At 48.5% G+C, this 16,267-nt stretch overlaps 1 protein-coding gene and 1 pseudogene across 2 annotated transcripts; both read left to right on the forward strand.

Annotated features, from left to right (window-relative positions):
* Window positions 1-1,987: 1,987 nt before the first annotated feature.
* Window positions 1,988-9,774, forward strand: Psme3 (proteasome activator subunit 3). Its single transcript, NM_001011894.1, has 11 exons — window positions 1,988-2,229; window positions 2,925-2,957; window positions 3,066-3,128; window positions 3,352-3,456; window positions 5,405-5,453; window positions 5,825-5,937; window positions 6,321-6,389; window positions 6,499-6,566; window positions 6,704-6,758; window positions 6,872-6,958; window positions 8,042-9,774. Exons 1-11 carry the CDS (start codon window positions 2,188-2,190, stop codon window positions 8,120-8,122), a joined length of 765 nt encoding a protein of 254 aa, NP_001011894.1. The 5' UTR covers window positions 1,988-2,187; the 3' UTR covers window positions 8,123-9,774.
* A 1,548-nt stretch (window positions 9,775-11,322) lies between these two features.
* Window positions 11,323-12,789, forward strand: Aoc2-ps1 (amine oxidase, copper containing 2, pseudogene 1; annotated as a pseudogene). Its single transcript, NR_033180.2, has one exon. The product of NR_033180.2 is annotated as an amine oxidase, copper containing 2, pseudogene 1 (transcript).
* The last annotated feature ends 3,478 nt before the right edge of the window (window positions 12,790-16,267 follow it).

Genomic DNA, 16,267 nt, shown 5'->3' on the forward strand with positions numbered 1-16,267 from the left:
AGGAAAAGAGAAAGTATGACAGTCATTTGGCATATGAGAAACTTGTCAAGAGCATGGAGAAAGAGCCCATGAGGTATCATATATTTGATGGAGATTTATGGACATGAATTTAAAGTAAGCCAGTCATCCTGGAGCACACAAAACTGAGTGGCATTTATCATTGCTTTCTCAATACAGAGATGGGTCAGTGTTTGGAACATTTAGAGAAGGGAGGAGGAAAAGGTGTATCTTTCTTCTTACAGTGTGTATCTGAAGACAAAGCAAGTTCTTTTCTGAGAATGAAGCCATTATTTCAATAAGCACGAACACTAGTTTTGAAGGTAGAATTCTGAAAGACACACAGAAGAGTGGCCCACTGACAGTACAAGGAAGCTAATTTGGGAGAGAATTCTGATGTTAAGTATCTAGAGACTAGTGTTAACAGAAAGTAGTGTGAAGATGGCTCAGGGGTTAAGAGCACTGATTGCTCTTCCAGAGGTCCTAAGTTCGATTCCCAGCAATCACATGGTGGCTCACAACCATCTGGAATGAGGTCTGATGCCCTCTTCTGGTGTGTCTGAAGACAGCTAGAGTGTACTTATTTATAAGTGAGTAGAGGAGAAGGGTGGGAGGAGGGTATTTGCACTGGAATAAGTGGGAAGACTATCTTAGATCCCTGCTATTGTCTGCCTGCCATTTCTTTGCTCCCATTTGCATTTTGGTCACTTTATTTTCTGGTGTTTTTCCAGTGTGAAGCACCAGTGGCAACCAGAAACTTTAAGCAGATTGTTCACTTTCTGTACCCCAGAACTGTTGTTTTCCATAGAAGAGTCACTGGTTCTGCCGGCTATTGAGTACTACAGTGTATCACATTTTCTGTTTTTGGTTGTTTTGTGACAATTTATATATGGCCTTACTTTGAAGCTCAGGCATTTAAAACCATTATCATTTACTCTGGATGGGCTTACTTATTTTCTTATGTGTGCACAGAGGTCAGAGGGCAACTTGCAGGGATTGGCTGTCACACCATACGTGTCTAAGGATTGAATTAACGTCGGTCGGCTTAGAGGCGAGTGCCTTTAATACCCACTATGTCCACCTTTTAGCTCCTGGTAGCTCAAGCTTTCCTGAATATTTCCCATTTAGTTGGTTGATGCGGTGAATTGGAAATCCAGACACGAGGGGCTGACTGTATTGTAATATGTAAATTAACACTGGCTAAAGTTATTTTTTTAATGCGTCTGCTAGAAGACCTCACCCTACATACATGATGCGCACATTTCTAGTCTCTCCAGAAAACTGTTCTGGGGTCTAGCACATCCCCCTACTCCATTTTATTGCATGGAATAACCAATAGGAAAAGATACACCGAATAAACTGTTGAAAGAGGAGATTGCTGTCTCGGACTTCCAGTGGGAAAATGGTAACCACTTCCCCCTAGAACTGAAAACTTAAGTCTAATGAAGTCATTGAAAACAATGTGTTGTCTCTTAAGATAAGCCACTATCCTCTTTTGAGAGTGAATTTGCCCCTTAGATACTTGATATCTGAGGTCTGCACGTTTATGATAACTGTACCAGGAAAGCTCGGTGCAATGGAACTTGTCTTGTGTTTGAGACTAGTCGTCAGGAGTAAGGGATGGGTGGCGGGAATCAGTAGTCACAGCCCGGAACCTTAAACTAGGGACCCGGGCCGCGGGCTTCTCCAGCCGACGTCACTAGGGCGCGACGCCTACTCTTCCAGAAGCAGTGGCACGTGAGGTACCACGGTGAAGTCGAGTTCCGGGACAATAAGACACATCACTCTTGAGTCCCCGGGAGATTTGGGTCTCAGCATCCCTGTCCTAGGTTTGCCACCACAGGTCACAAGGCCTGGAGCTCCATTAGCCCCTCCGAGAACCTGTAGAGTTGAGCATCACAGCGGCTGCGCAGGGCACGTGCTCATCCTCCCCAGGAGTCCGGGCGATTGGCTGTGACGCAACTTCCGGCGTGAGCGGCGAAAGCCGGGAGGGCGAGCGAGAGAGCTACCCGGCAGCAGGCGGGCGGGTGGCCGGCCGGCACGGAGGGAGGGAACGAGCAAGCGGTGAGCAAGCCAGCGAGGGCGCCCGGGTCCCGAGGGCAGCGGAGATTCCTCAGGCCCCTCCGGTGCCCTCCCCGGAGCCCACAGCACCTCCGGCACCCAGCGGAGCGGACGCGGTCCAGCCCGGCCATGGCCTCGTTGCTGAAGGTGGATCAGGAAGTGAAGCTCAAGGTAGCGGCACAGCTCCGGCCTCCTCATCCCTCCTTTCGAACCCCCAGCAGTCGGATCTGCTCCCCACTCCCCATGTCGTCTTTGTCTCCCTGGGGACACCAGGTATGAGCTTCCGCCTGGCTCAACCCAGCCCCCCACGCCTGGAGACGGCATTGGAGAGGACGATATAGGGTGGCTTTCTGCCCTGCTTCTGGTGATGGAGTGCACCAGTGACTCCTCCTTGGACACGTGTTAGACTCAGTGCTTTAGGCTAGTGACAGGTGGAAATCCCGGGCCCAGGAACGTCCCCGCCCCCGACCCTGCCACTGACCCTGCCCTTGAGGCTGGCCTACTGCGTATGATAGGCCAGGTCTGGGGGGGAGTTGGCACGTTTGTGAGCTCACTTCTTCCAGTCTGGCTTTTGTCTGCCTATGAAATTGAGAGGGTTTCAGACAACACGGAGGGAGGGACCAAGGGGGGTGAGGGGTGGGTGGAAAGGGAGAGAAGGGGTAGAACTGACAGGTGCCGGCCTGCAACCCCAACATCTTCTCCCAAGATGGAGAAATGGATCCTCAAAAAAATGAAATATTTGCAGTCCGGGGGCCTCTCACCTTCTAATTATAATTTCAAGGTGAGGGCGAGACAGCTGGATTTGGGGTTCCCCATCCACACCCTTGTATCACTAGGTATTGAATTGCTCTCTTTGTTAATTCTAGGTTGATTCTTTCAGGGAGCGGATCACAAGTGAGGTGAGTGCTGGTTGTAAAAGAGAAAAGGGGCATTGGTTAATAGCTTGGGGTTTCCCAAAAAGATATCCATAGGGAGTTTATTAATTCAGGTGTATTTTCTCTGCCTAGGCAGAAGACTTGGTGGCAAATTTTTTCCCAAAGAAGTTATTAGAACTTGATAGTTTTTTGAAGGTGAGAGACGCTTTTATTTCTTTAAATTACTTCTTTGGTTCCTGTCTTTCTGACAGAGGGGGCAGACTGTGTGTTGATTCTGTTCCCTTGTGTACTGTAAAGGATTCGTTTGCTTTTACAAGAAATACTCCTATCCCCCGTCTCTCTCCTTTTCTTTTCTTTTCTTTCTTTTCTTTTTAAACTTAACACTAATACTGTTTTGGGGTGAATGCCTCTCTTTCAGGAACCAATTCTAAATATCCATGACCTAACTCAGATCCACTCAGACATGAATCTCCCAGTCCCTGACCCCATTCTCCTCACCAATAGCCACGATGGACTGGATGGTGTGAGTGTCTTGCATTTATGTTTGTGTTCTTAGTATTTTGTTTTTTGGTAAGCTTGGGGACGTACGGAGATGTGGGATTTGCCTGTGGGATCTGGGTTCTGTTTGAGGTGTGGTGACTCTAGCATACTATACTACTTTTTGGACCATTCGCTTCGTTTTGGGCGAGGTGAGTACGTTAGTGCTGCTCTAGTTCTTAACCCAGGTTTTAATTAGTTCGAAGCTGGCTGCAGGCTTCCCTCCACTACCTGGCTTTCCACACGCTTGGGAGCAAGACTGTTTTGTTCAGCATGCTGTCCTTATAGATGGCAGAACAGCTGTCCTTGCTGCCTAGCCGCAGTCCCAGTCCGCAGTCACTGTGCTTGCTGTGCTGAACTGTGCTTTACTGCACTTGCACTGTGCTTCTGAGACAGCATCTGATTATGGAGCCCCTGGCTAGCCTGCAACTCCTTATGCAGACTAGACTGAGTTGACCACAAACTCAACAAGATCTGCCTGCCCCTGCCACGTAAATGCTAGGAAGGAAGGTGCGAGCTGCCATGCCAGCCAGCACTGCTACTGTATTAGTTGCAAGTCTATATTGCATTATAACACCAGGGATACTATAGTTCCATCTAGATTCCTGTGGCTTGGTACTTTGTTGTTGTTGTTGTTGTTATTATTATTACTGTTTTTTTTTTTTTCTGTCCTAGAAGTCAAGCCCAGGGTCTTGTGTACCTATATAAATGCTGTACATCTGATTTATGTTCCTAGCTTTCAGAACTTTCTTAATTATAATTCATTAAGCGAGGGATGGTGGCTCAGCATTCAGCTTGCCTGGAGAACGAGAGTTGTGTGTTCAAGATCAGCCTGGGATACATAGTAAATTGAAGGCTGGCTGGGACACATACCGGGAGCGTTTTTTTCTTTTTTTTAAATAAGATTTTTTTATAAGTACACTGTAGCTGTCTTCAAACACACCAGAAGAGGGCATCAGATCCCATTACAGATGGTTGTGAGCCACCATGTGGTTGCTGGGATTTGAACTCTGGACTTCTGGAAGAGCAGTCAGTGCTGCTCTTAACCACTAAGCCATCTCTCCAGCCCAGAATCCTTTCTTCAAAATAAAACAAACTTGAAGTTAAGTCAGGGGACATCTCAGTAGTCTGCGTCCTTAGCTCCCAACATCACATATTCCTAGCGTAGAGAAGGTACTGCTCTGAGTTTGCTGAATGACAAGATTTATCTTAGAATCAAAACACTAGTGCACACTCCCTCAGTTATCTCCTACCTGCCTTTTTGCTTTCTTCTTTTTTTTCTTTCCTTTTTTCGGAGCTGGGGACCGAACCCAGGGCCTTGTGCTTGCTAGGCAAGCGCTCTACCACTGAGCTAAATCCCCAACCCCTTCTTATTTTTTAAATGGAATTTTCCCTGCTTTTCCACTACTTAAAAAAGTACTTTATTGTGTGGGTAGGGAGCTCTTTCCTTCTGCCATATTGGACCCAGAGATCAAACTTGGGTCATCAGACTTGGCAGCAAGTGCCTCTCCCTGCTGAGCCAACCTACTGACCACTTCGGCTGCTTTTTAAATGTGTTCTATTAGTGGTAACTTTGGCCTTCCCAACCAGAATGTAAGTTTCTTTTTGACGAGAACCCCTTTTAAAAACTTTATGTGTGTGTGCATTGAAATTCATATGATAGAGGGGTGGGGATTTAGCTCAGTGGTAGAGTGCTTGCCTAGCAAGCGCAAGGCCCTGGGTTCGGTCCCCAGCTCCAGAAACAACAACAACAACAACAACAAAAAAAGAAATTCATATATAATCTCTGGGGTCCAGAAAGGAATTACACTTCCTTGTACAGTATCTTGTAATGGGCATGCTTGTTGAATGCAAAAATTAAACTTGTTTGTATAGTGTCTGTGATGGGCATGTGTGTTGAATCCACACTAATTCTTGCTTCTTTATACCTTTAGCCCACTTACAAGAAGCGCAGGTTGGATGAATGTGAAGAGGCCTTCCAAGGTAAGAGCTGCTATCTAATCAGCACACTTCACCTGCTGACTAGCCGCCCTGAGATGTAGGATGGATCTGGACTTCAGGAACTGAGGTCTCATTTAATTTCCAAGGTTAACAATCAGCAAATCCTCCTGGCTCAGTCATTTAGTCTTCTGGAACGCCAAGAGGGTCTGGTTGTGTGGATACCAGGGAGGATGCTTAGAGGCCCATATTCCGTGCCTTAGTTTCCCCGTAGGAGTAATTGCTACCTGATCCATCAGGGGTGGTGTAGTCACTTAGAAGAGATTATTACATCCAGCTTAAGGGAAGAAGGAAAAGGTGGAGGCTGCTCTTACTTTTTCACTGCAGTGAACATGTGTCCTTGACATATCTTCCAGGAACCAAGGTGTTTGTGATGCCCAACGGGATGTTGAAAAGCAACCAGCAGCTTGTGGACATTATTGAGAAAGTAAAACCTGAGATTCGGCTGCTGATCGAGAAATGTAACACGGTGAGGCAGGGGTTCGTGCCCAACGAGCGCCTCTGGAACTGTGGAATGATGGGAGGGGTTGGCAGGCTAAGGCCTTTGATTCCTTTGCCCTGGCATCAGTCCCCACCAGCAAGAATCATGTACTTCGGGGGCCGGAGAGATGGCTCAGTGGTTAAGAGCATCGACTACTCTTCTAGAGGTCCTGAGTTCCCAGCAATGACATGGTGGCTCACAATCATCTATAATGAGATCTGATGCCCTCTTCTGGTGTGTGTGAAAACAGCTACCGTGTACTTATATATAATAAGTAAATACATCCTTTCTAAAAAAGAATCATGTACTTCCAAGCCTAAGTAGGAAGGACCAAGGTCCTTCTACAAGTATTTTGTCTTCTCATGCTCTAGGTCAAAATGTGGGTTCAGCTCTTGATTCCCAGGATAGAAGATGGGAACAACTTCGGGGTGTCGATTCAGGTAGTGTGCCCGCGTTGCAAACTCCGCTCCTTCCCTGCTTGCTTTCCCTTGCTCTGTGGTGCTGCAGTAGATGGTGGGGAAGTAACCTGACTCACCTGTTTATCCCCAGGAGGAAACAGTTGCAGAGCTAAGAACTGTCGAGAGTGAAGCTGCGTCTTATCTGGACCAGATTTCTAGGTAAGGTGGTTTGCGCTGGACCTAGGAACAGGGGATGGTGAAGTGGGAGGCGTGCTCAGGGTCCAGGCCCAGGAATGTGGTTGGTGAAGTGGGAGGCGTGCTCAGGGCTCCCTTCAGCTGCTTTTTTTTCCTTCCAGATATTATATTACAAGAGCCAAATTGGTTTCTAAAATAGCTAAATACCCCCATGTGGTAAGTAGGGTTTTGTGGTCTGAGGTGGGGTGGCAAGATAGAGAAGAGAGTAGGACTGAGCAGCCTGTGGGCATTTGGGCCTTGGAAGACGAGCCTCCCTACTCCCCATGCAGGAGGACTATCGCCGCACTGTCACAGAGATCGATGAGAAAGAGTACATCAGCCTCCGCCTCATCATCTCAGAGCTGAGGAATCAGTATGTGAGTACATCAGTCTCTGCCCAGAGTTGTCCTGCTTCTCATAGGCCTGTGGTGATTTCTATAAATCTGGGGTCGGAATGAAAGGAGTCCAGAGATGGTGTCTGTCTATGGTGCCATCTTAGGAGGTTGAGCAGTAGGACCCAAAATTTGAGGCTGGCCCAGGGTACAGAAATAGCTGTTTATCAGCTGGGAGTAGAGAGCATGAACCTCTGAGGGAGTCGAGTTGGGTGTGTGTGTACTAGCTAGGTGGAGGTGCTACACCACACATGGATGCTTAAGCACAGGCCTTGGTGCCAGAGGTGGCTTTACAACCAAGTTCTCCTGCGGGATTCATCTTGTTTGTCCTCAGATAAGGTCTCACTACGTATCCCTGGTTGTCCTGCAGCTCACTGTTGGTGACAGACTTTAAAGTTCCACTGACTTGGGGTTGGGGATTTAGCTCAGTGGTAGAGCGCTTGCCTAGCAAGTGCAAGGCCCTGGGTTCGGTCCCCAGCTGGGGGGGGGGGGGGGGGAGTTCCACTGACTCTGTCTCTCAGTCTCTCAAGTGATGGGATAAAAGACATCTTAATCTGCTTGATTTTTTGTTTTTGTCTGTGTGTCAGTGTATGCACATTTGAGAGTGCAGGCACCTGTGGTCAGCAGAAGAGGACATCAGATTCCCTAGAGCTGGAGTTAGTGACAGTTGAGAGTTGCCGACTTGGGTGTCAGCTCAGCCTGCTCCTCTGCAGTGAGAACTCTGGTTCCTGCTGATGAGCCAGTGCTTCAGTCCGGAACCTGATCTTGATCGTGTTTAAGCTCAGACTTCAGCTTCTTTCTAAAATGGGAGAGTTTGATTACTGAGTTTAAAAACAAAACACAACACACTTAGCAGCAAGGCATTGCGTTAAAGGACTTCTTGTACTTCTCAGTGTAATCAATGCTTAGAGCCAGCTTAGGAGGACAGGAAGTGGTGTTGCGTCCCCTTGCCCCCAGCTGGGTCAGGTGATGAGAGTGGGGTAAGGCGAGCAGTTGCTTGGAGCATCTCAGTCTCTTGGTGAGGTAGAGTTGAACATGTGAGTGATCTCCTGATCCTTCCTGTCCTAGGTCACGCTCCATGACATGATCCTGAAAAACATTGAGAAGATCAAACGGCCCCGAAGCAGCAATGCAGAGACACTGTACTGAGGCCAGGGCCAGGGCCGGGGGACTTTGTGAGTCTGGCTCAAGACCGACATTGCCTTGGTTTGTTATATGACTATCGTGATGGGGAAACTGGCTGGAAATAGTAATCACACCTCTCTGTTTTTAGTTAGAGTCTAATGAAACTCTCATCTAGTTCTGTGACGTGTTTACCTCTTTTTTCAGGCCTCAGGAACTCTTCTATCTCCTTCCCCAACACCCCCACCCAACCTGTCCTAATTTCTGGAGAACTCCAGGTTTGTGCAGCATACTGGCACAAGAATAATTGTGGGTTTTTGTTTTTTTCTCCCCCCTCTTTCCCGTTCTAGGTTTTGTGTTTTCTTCCTTTTGATGATTAGTTGGCTAAAAGCTGGAGGAACTATAGGGAAAGTGTTAGGTGTCTTTTAGGAACAGGGGAGTGGATGTGGAAGGGACATCTCTTTTATCACAAGGCTAGTGTCTCTTGTTTCTGTGGGACTTTGGTCCTTCCTGTCTGTCCTGGTGAGCCTTAGGGTTTTCCTGCATCCATCCCACCTGGAGCCTGGCCATGATGAGGGAAACCTTAGGCCTTCAGCTACATCCCTACAGCTTCTTGGATGTTTTTATAACTGGGGTTTTCACATACACTTGTGGACACATGTACATACGCATAGGGACATGTATACATGCTTCCTGCTCCATTATAGAACATACCTTACTTCTTGTACCACACCCCCTCAAGCCCCTGTCACATACAACACCTCAGCAGGTGATAGTTGTCTTAGTCATCCACCCAGGCAAAAATCCCAGGCCCACCCTCTCCTGATAATGTAGCCACTGGTGCCAGGGTAAGTTGAAGGAGAACAGGAGCCGAGCAGCAGAGGCTCGTGGAGGCCTCCCTCTGCGACTCAGGTTCTTTTTGGTGTTATGCAAAAGCTGGTCCTCTAGCCCCCACTTGCCCTTCTCCTGGGCTAGCGTGTTCGCTGGCTAGGGAGCGTGTGAGGCCCAGAGGCTGCTGCTCCTCGCTATGCTTTCCCTTTGGGAAATGTTTCTCGTATTTATAGTATTGTGCTTCCAGGGAAAGCAGTAATTCATGTGTATATGTGTGTGTGTACACATACACACGTGCACATGTGTGTGTGTGTGTGTGTGTGTGTGTGTGTGTGTGTGTGTGTGTGTTCGCGTGTGTGTATAAATATGCTGCGAAGGTCAAACCCATAGAAGAGTTGCCTCCTCTTGAATCTTCCAGAGATATCACTTGTTACAGCATTTGGATTAACCCCACCAGCCCCCAGCTTTTTAAGTGAGAGTTGGTCTCTGCAGTTAGCCTGCCAGTGACTCAGTGTCTATTTGACTTTACTCCTCTCCGTCTTCCAATTCCCAGTCATTTTCCATCTGGGTGCATCACTTTCACTCCCAGCGTTCTATAGAGCAGGAGTTGGGATGCTCTCTTCCCATGAGTAGTGCTCAGTAACAAACCAACTGCATTTTCATTGGGCAGTACGCCTACCCACCCTCAGATCCCTTCCAGCCGAACCCCTTCCTGCCCACCATGTGTTTCTCAGTTTTCCTTTTTGTTTGATTGTTCCTCTGCCCCTCCCTCCTTGGATTGTAATGTAAAATTCTTTTACCATGTCAAGAAATTATTAAAAATACAGGTACTTTGACCTCTTTCTAAAGCTGTAGACCCTGGTGCCGTACTCTGGTGACTAAGGGACATGGTGGTCTTCAGATGCTCCGGCCAGCTTGTTGTGTGTGAACTTGCTAGTTGAACTGCTTCCTTTCTTCCCGGAGGGAAGTGGTTTGTTCATGCTGTGCATTGGAGCTGCCTCTTGCCATCAGATCCCAAGTCCTTCCCGGTGATACTCTGAACTTCCAGCAGAGGCTGCTGTGGGTACATGTGGGAAAGGCAGCTCAGGCTGACCGTGTCCATCCAGTTCTTATCTCCATACTAGCTTGTCTCTCTACATAATGCTTCAACTCTTGAGGGAACTCCTAGTGTTGGTTTATAATAACCCAAAGTACTCATAGGAGGCTTAGATCCCTCTGAAATAACATGTCCTCACTTCCCTCCAGACAGTGAGACTCTGATTGTCTGCAGAGGTTTAAGATCCCAACAAGGTAGGGACATCTACTCGATTCTGTCCCAGAGCTTAGAGCCACTAGCTAACAGTTCTGCCTGCCCGCCTCCAGAGTTACTAAGCACTTGCTGTGCATGACTACATTTTAATCAAAAGCAGTCCGCAGAGTGCTTTTATACTTCTTAGTTATTCATTTGGATGTTTGTTTTACAAGACAGTTTCTCTGTGTAGCTCCGGCTGTCCTGGGACTTGCTCTGTAGACCAAGCTGGCCTTAAACTCAACAGAGATCTGCCTGCCTCTTGTTTCCTGAGTGCTGGGATTAAAGGCATGTAGCTTTTATTTTTTAAGGCAGAGTATCATCTTGGTTGACCTATAATTCACTCTGTAGCTTAGTTGACCTTGAACTCACGGTAGTCCTCTTGAGTGTTGGTATAAATGACCATGCCCCATGTGCCTTCATAGGGAAGAAACTCAAGATAGGTGGGTAGCTCCATTAAGGCTACACAACTTGGTGGACTGGATCACTGTATAGACCTGAACACAAAGCTCAGAAACTCAACCCGTCTTTTCACTGACTGGATAGAATAAGGTCTCCCAAATCGGGCACTCACTTTGTTAGGTCCCAGGTAGCACCGACTGCTCAATGCTGAGTCAGGCAGTGGGTCCAGGAACTATTGGCTGGGGTTAAGAGGTGTTCTGTTTTGTTAGTACTTGTGTGTTACACAGGGAAAGTGTATCAAAACTGCCTTCTCAGAGCTGCTGAGGTACAGGGGGGTTTAGCATCATTACCTACCCTATGTCTTCTCACCTGGTCTTGATGATAAAACTGAGTAATTAGTGACCAATAGCAGGCAAAGTTTAGGGATAGGAAAAAGCTATGTAGGTGGAAGTAATGTGTTGAGCACAATTACTTACAGCAAGATCAGAAATTTACTGTCCAGCCCACAGGGAGGAGTTTAGTCCCTTCCTCTTCATCATCCTGAACATAAGCCTGCCTCAATGTCAGAAACAGAAAAGAGCCATTAGGACCAGTGCCGCTCAGCATCAGCCATGAACTGCAAGGTGCTGCTGATATTTCTGGTGCTCTCTTGTTGCTCTTTGCTCTGGCCTATGTCTCGCTGACTAGGCAAGGCAGTTCCAGCCAGTCTCCTCGATGCCCTTCCATGCCTCCCAGAATTCATTCCTGGACACACCCTGGCCAGAGCCAGCCGTTTGCAGACCTGAGCCCTGAGGAGCTGACAGCTGTGATGAGCTTTCTGATCAAGCACCTGGGGCCAGGGCTGGTGGACGCAGCCCAGGCTCGACCCTCGGACAACTGTGTCTTCTCAGTAGAGTTGCAGCTGCCTGCCAAGGCTGCAGCCCTGGCCCACCTGGACAGAGGGGGGCTCCCACCTGTGCGGGCGGCACTGGCCATCATCTTCTTTGGTGGACAACCCAAGCCCAATGTGAGTGAGCTGGTGGTGGGGCCCCTGCCTCACGTACATGCGGGATGTGACTGTGGAGCGTCATGGCGGCCCCCTGCCCTATTAACCGTTGCCCCATGCTGAAAGCTGAGTTTGTTCAGATATGGAGGCATTTGAAAGAGGTGGAGTTACCAAAGGTATCCACCTTTCTGGCTTCTGTCTTGAACTACAATGGTTCCACCTTGGCACCTCTACATTCTACTGCTAGAGGCTTCCATTCTGTAGCATCACCTTCACCCCGTGGGGCTAGAGCTATTGTTGGACCGTGGGGCCCTGGACCCTGGCCACCAGGTAGTCCAACAGGCCTTCTACACTGGGCATTGCTATGCAGACTTGGCCCAGTTGGAATGGGAGTTTAAAGCTGGCCGCCTAGGGGTTGGGGATTTAGCTCGGTGGTAGAGTGCTTGCCTAGGAAGCGCAAGGCCCTGGGTTCAGTCCCCAGCTCCGAAAAAAAGAAAAAAAAAAAAAAAGAAAAGCTGGCCGCCTAGAAGCGATTCAGGTCCCTCTACCCACACCAAATGGGGCTTCCTCCCCGAGGCTAGAGTCACTCCAGACCCTCCTCTTCCCCTTCAGTTCTCAATCCAGGTTCCCCAGTCCAACATACAGGGAAGCTCAGTGATATCTCCCTCTGGACGTTTACCTTTGGTCATGGGGTATTCGGTGACTTAAGAATTTTTGATATTCGGTTCAAGGGTGAGTGTGTGGCTTATGAAGTCAGTGTCCAAGAGTGTCTGACAGTTTATGGTGCCGATTCCCCCAAAACAGTGACGATCTGGCACTTGGACAGCAGCTATGGGCTTGGTCAAAACAGCTGAGCCTAGGTTCGGGGGCCGGAGGGCGGAGGTGGATTGCCCTCATAAGCGACAATGCTGGACATCCATGTACTGGTAGGTACAGGATCAGTCCTGCTGCTCCCAGGGGCTGTGTGTGTATTTGAGGAGGCCCAGAGATACTCCTTTGAAGGCATCACAATGGCATTGGGGGGGGGGGGTCATTTCTGTGGTGGTTTGGCCAGCTCAGGCCTCCTGGTCAAGTTGGTGTCATCAGTGGGCAACTAGGATTACATTTGGGACTTTATGCTGCACCCAAGTGATGGGGCACTTGAAACGTGTGTCCATGCCACAGGCAATATCAACACAGCTTTCCTGAGTGGAGGAGCTAAAAGTCTCCTCTTTGGGAACTGTGTGGAAGAAAGAGTGCCGGGAGCAGTGCACGCACATTCTTTCCACTTCAAACTGGACCTTGATGTGGCAGGTGAGTTCCGAGGTTGAGGATTGAAGGTTGGGAGTGGGCCACAGGGCAGAAAGCCCCCAAATGAAGGTGTGACCTGAAAGGTCCCAGGGCATTCTAATCCCTCTGGGTATGGGAAGGAGGAAGGATTGTCTGAGTGCACCTGCAGTCACAACTGGGGGTCTGGACAAAGGTGAAAGGGGTTCTCTTGCCAACTCCTACCCTCTGATCCCCTGCCCCCGGATTGCAATTGTAAAATTAGTTTTAGTATAATGGCTGCCTTAGCCTTGAGGGACCCTCTGGGGAAATGAGTTGAGCTTAGAAACTGAGTGGAGCTACAGCCAGGCACTTGTTACTTAAGCTTAGAGTGGGTGGAGAGGGCAGGGAACTGAGCAGAGGTAACCAGAAGACTGGCTGAAGAGCTTTCAATAGGGCAGGGGTGTGTGTTGCACATGGGGAGGATGTCGGAGCTGGGCTATCTGCAGTTAGTGCTCCTTAAGTGGTATGAGGAAGGCCACCCTACCCTCTGGTCACTATGAACTGTCCACTATTACAGCAAGCCTGGGACAGGCAGGGTGTAAGTATGGAGGACAGAAAAGCTCATAAAAGCACAGACATGGACCCGGAAAGAAGCCAAGTTCAGCAGATTCCTTTTCACACTTGGGGAAACTAAGGAAGGCAGGGGAGATAGGACAGGAAGTGGCTGCCCAAGGGTGTCTAAGTGTGTCTTGTGAAGTCCTGTCTTGAGTATGAAGTTCTGGCATGTGCCCACTGTACACTATACCTGTGTTTGTGGGTTTTTCCTGGGAGTGGAGGGGGTAGAAGTAAGACTAACATCATGGCCATAAAGTCTGACCTGAGCACTGTGACTCTCCTATTGGAAAGTTCTCAACAGCTCTGGGTGTAGAAGAGCCAGCCTCTAGGTACTGAGTTTATAGTGTGCATTATGGTCACATTTGAGGGAACTCAATGACCTGACATACAAGAAAATGATCAAGGACTGTAGGGTGTGGCAGAGTTTGGGTGTAATGGAATTTAAGAAGCTCCTCGGTGATGGGAAGCAGTGAGTCAGACTTTTGAAGGAGACTGGCACTAGTGTCCCTTGTGCTAGGAGTGCTGGAGTCCTAGAGCTAGGAGGAGTATATATAGGGACTGTGGGGGTGGAGGGTGGGGGGATTGAGTTTCCAGGTCAGTTCAAGACAAGTCTCTGTCATAGTGTTTCAGTTGCTGTGTGTGCTTTCCTGTGTATGAGTACAACCATAAAACAGCATTAATTAGATTTGCTGTAGAAAGTGGGGATCAGAAGCAAACTGTTCTAAGGCCTACTGGGTAGGCTGATGCCAACAACCTCTGTGAGGGCAGAGACGTTTTGTATTTACCCATATGTGGTGGCCAAGCAGTTCGCTTGCTTGATTGATTATTATTATTTGTTGTTTGCTTATTCATTTATTTGAGGCTGGGTTTCACTATATAGTAGAGCCTTTGGATTCCCTTTTATTTATTTACCTATCTATTTATTTTAAGACAGAGTCTCCCTGTAGAGCCCTGATTACCTTGGAGGTCTCTATGTAGATCAGTCTGGCCTTGACTTTGCAGTCATCTCCTGTCCCTGCCTCTCAAGTGCTGGATTGCAGGTATGTACGATTATGCCTGGCAATACTGAGCTCTTTAAATATAGCTACACGATTGGAGAACTGCATTTTTTTTTTTTTTTGGTTCTTTTTTTCGGAGCTGGGGACCGAACCCAGGGCCTTGCGCTTCCTAGGCAAGCGCTCTACCACTGAGCTAAATCCCCAGCCCCGGAGAACTGCATTTTTAATACGCATAGCCACACATGGTTATCCTATTGAAACTAATGGTTATCCTATTGAAATATGGTAGGTTCGGAAAAGCCAGGCTAGCACTTGCCCAGGCCCATGCCTCCCAGCACAGGGTGTTCTCTGATATCTTTGGCCAGGCCAGTGCTATAGGCACCCAACATCACTCAGTATAGAACTCCCCTTTCCTTAACCTGACAGGTTTGAAAAACTGGGTGGTTGCTGAAGATACGGTCTTTAAGCCTGTTGCGGCCCCTGGAACCCAGGGCTTCAGCCACAGTGCCCTCAGCTGACCAGGCAGGTCCTGGGGGAGCCCTCTTCCTCGATAGCTTTACCTGGCTGCCAACTAGCCCAATGCCTGGGATCCACAGCCCTCCTAGTGTGCATGTACCTTTGGGGAGCAACACGGAGAGGGCTCTCAGCTGGGGGAGGTGAGAAGGGCCCTGAAGATGGGGGTAAGGGAAGACCTACCCCTCTCAGCACTCACAGATACTGAACCTGCTTTCAAGTAGATGGTGGAAATGGTGTCAATCTGACCCAAGGGGTTCCAGGCCTGTAAAGCTCTTCGATTGTATTCCAACACTGCCTTTCTTTCTACAATCCTTGGCCAGAAGCTTGTAGTGACCCAGAGGAAAGGCAGAATCACACAGCAGCAGCATCCAGAATGACATGTGGATCCACACTATGGTCTTTGCTGACTTCATCAACAATGAAACCCTCGGGGGCTGGGGATTTAGCTCAGTGGTAGAGCGCTTGCCTAGGAAGCGCAAGGCCCTGGGTTCGAAAAAAGAACCAAAAAAAAAAAACCAATGAAACCCTCTTAGGAGAGGTTGGTGGGTTTAGAGATAATGGAGAAAGCCTTCTCTTCTGGTGTCTTGGCTGTCCAGCCTCTGTCTAAAACACCAGGTTATCCCTACTGGGGGAAATTAGTGACAAGAGTGGCGTCCCTGCCCAGCCTAATAACCTATACAGGTTATTAGATATTCGATGTAGGAATGGGAGTGGCAGATGCAGAAACCAGTCTGAAGCTGGAGGTTGGGAAATTGCAGCTAAGAGGTGATTCTTTGCCTCCAAAAGCCTCCAACTCTTCTCTCCTCCTACAGGATCTGGTGGCTTGGGTGACAGCCAGTTTCCTGCACATCCCCCCATGCTGGGGACATACCAGCACAGTGACTGTGGGAAACAGTGGGCTTTTTGCTCCAACCCTACAATTTCTTCAATGAAGATCCCTCTACTCCCCTGGCAGCATGTACATAGAGGAACCAGGACGCGGGACTCGATAGCATCAACCCTGTGGCCTATACCCAACAGCCGTCAGACTGTGTTCCCATCTTGCTCTCCTTTTCCTATGAAGGTTTATAGGCCTGAGGCTGTGGGGAGACCCCAGGATAGGAGGATACAGCGTACACTCTCCTGTTCCTGTGTTTTTATCACCTGCCCCCAGGTTCCCATCCTCTGTTCCATAGAAAACATTCTTTCTGGACTGAAGACCTGGGTATCCCCCTGTGGGTTGATTTTTTGCTTCCTGCCTGTCTTTTGTGTTTGTTTCTACTTAAGACAGGGTTTTTATGTGTGGCTCT

Source organism: Rattus norvegicus, chromosome 10, assembly GCF_036323735.1.
Source record: "Rattus norvegicus strain BN/NHsdMcwi chromosome 10, GRCr8, whole genome shotgun sequence".
NCBI lineage: Eukaryota > Metazoa > Chordata > Mammalia > Rodentia > Muridae > Rattus > Rattus norvegicus.

Coding starts and splice junctions, on each gene's coding strand:
- Psme3 (NM_001011894.1), top strand. CDS start 2,188: ATGGCCTCGTTGCTGAAGGTGGATCAGGAAGTGAAGCTCAAG. Junction 6,759..6,871: donor TAGCTAAATACCCCCATGTG/GTAAGTAGGGTT, acceptor CTCCCCATGCAG/GAGGACTATCGCCGCACTGT. Junction 6,959..8,041: donor CAGAGCTGAGGAATCAGTAT/GTGAGTACATCA, acceptor TTCCTGTCCTAG/GTCACGCTCCATGACATGAT.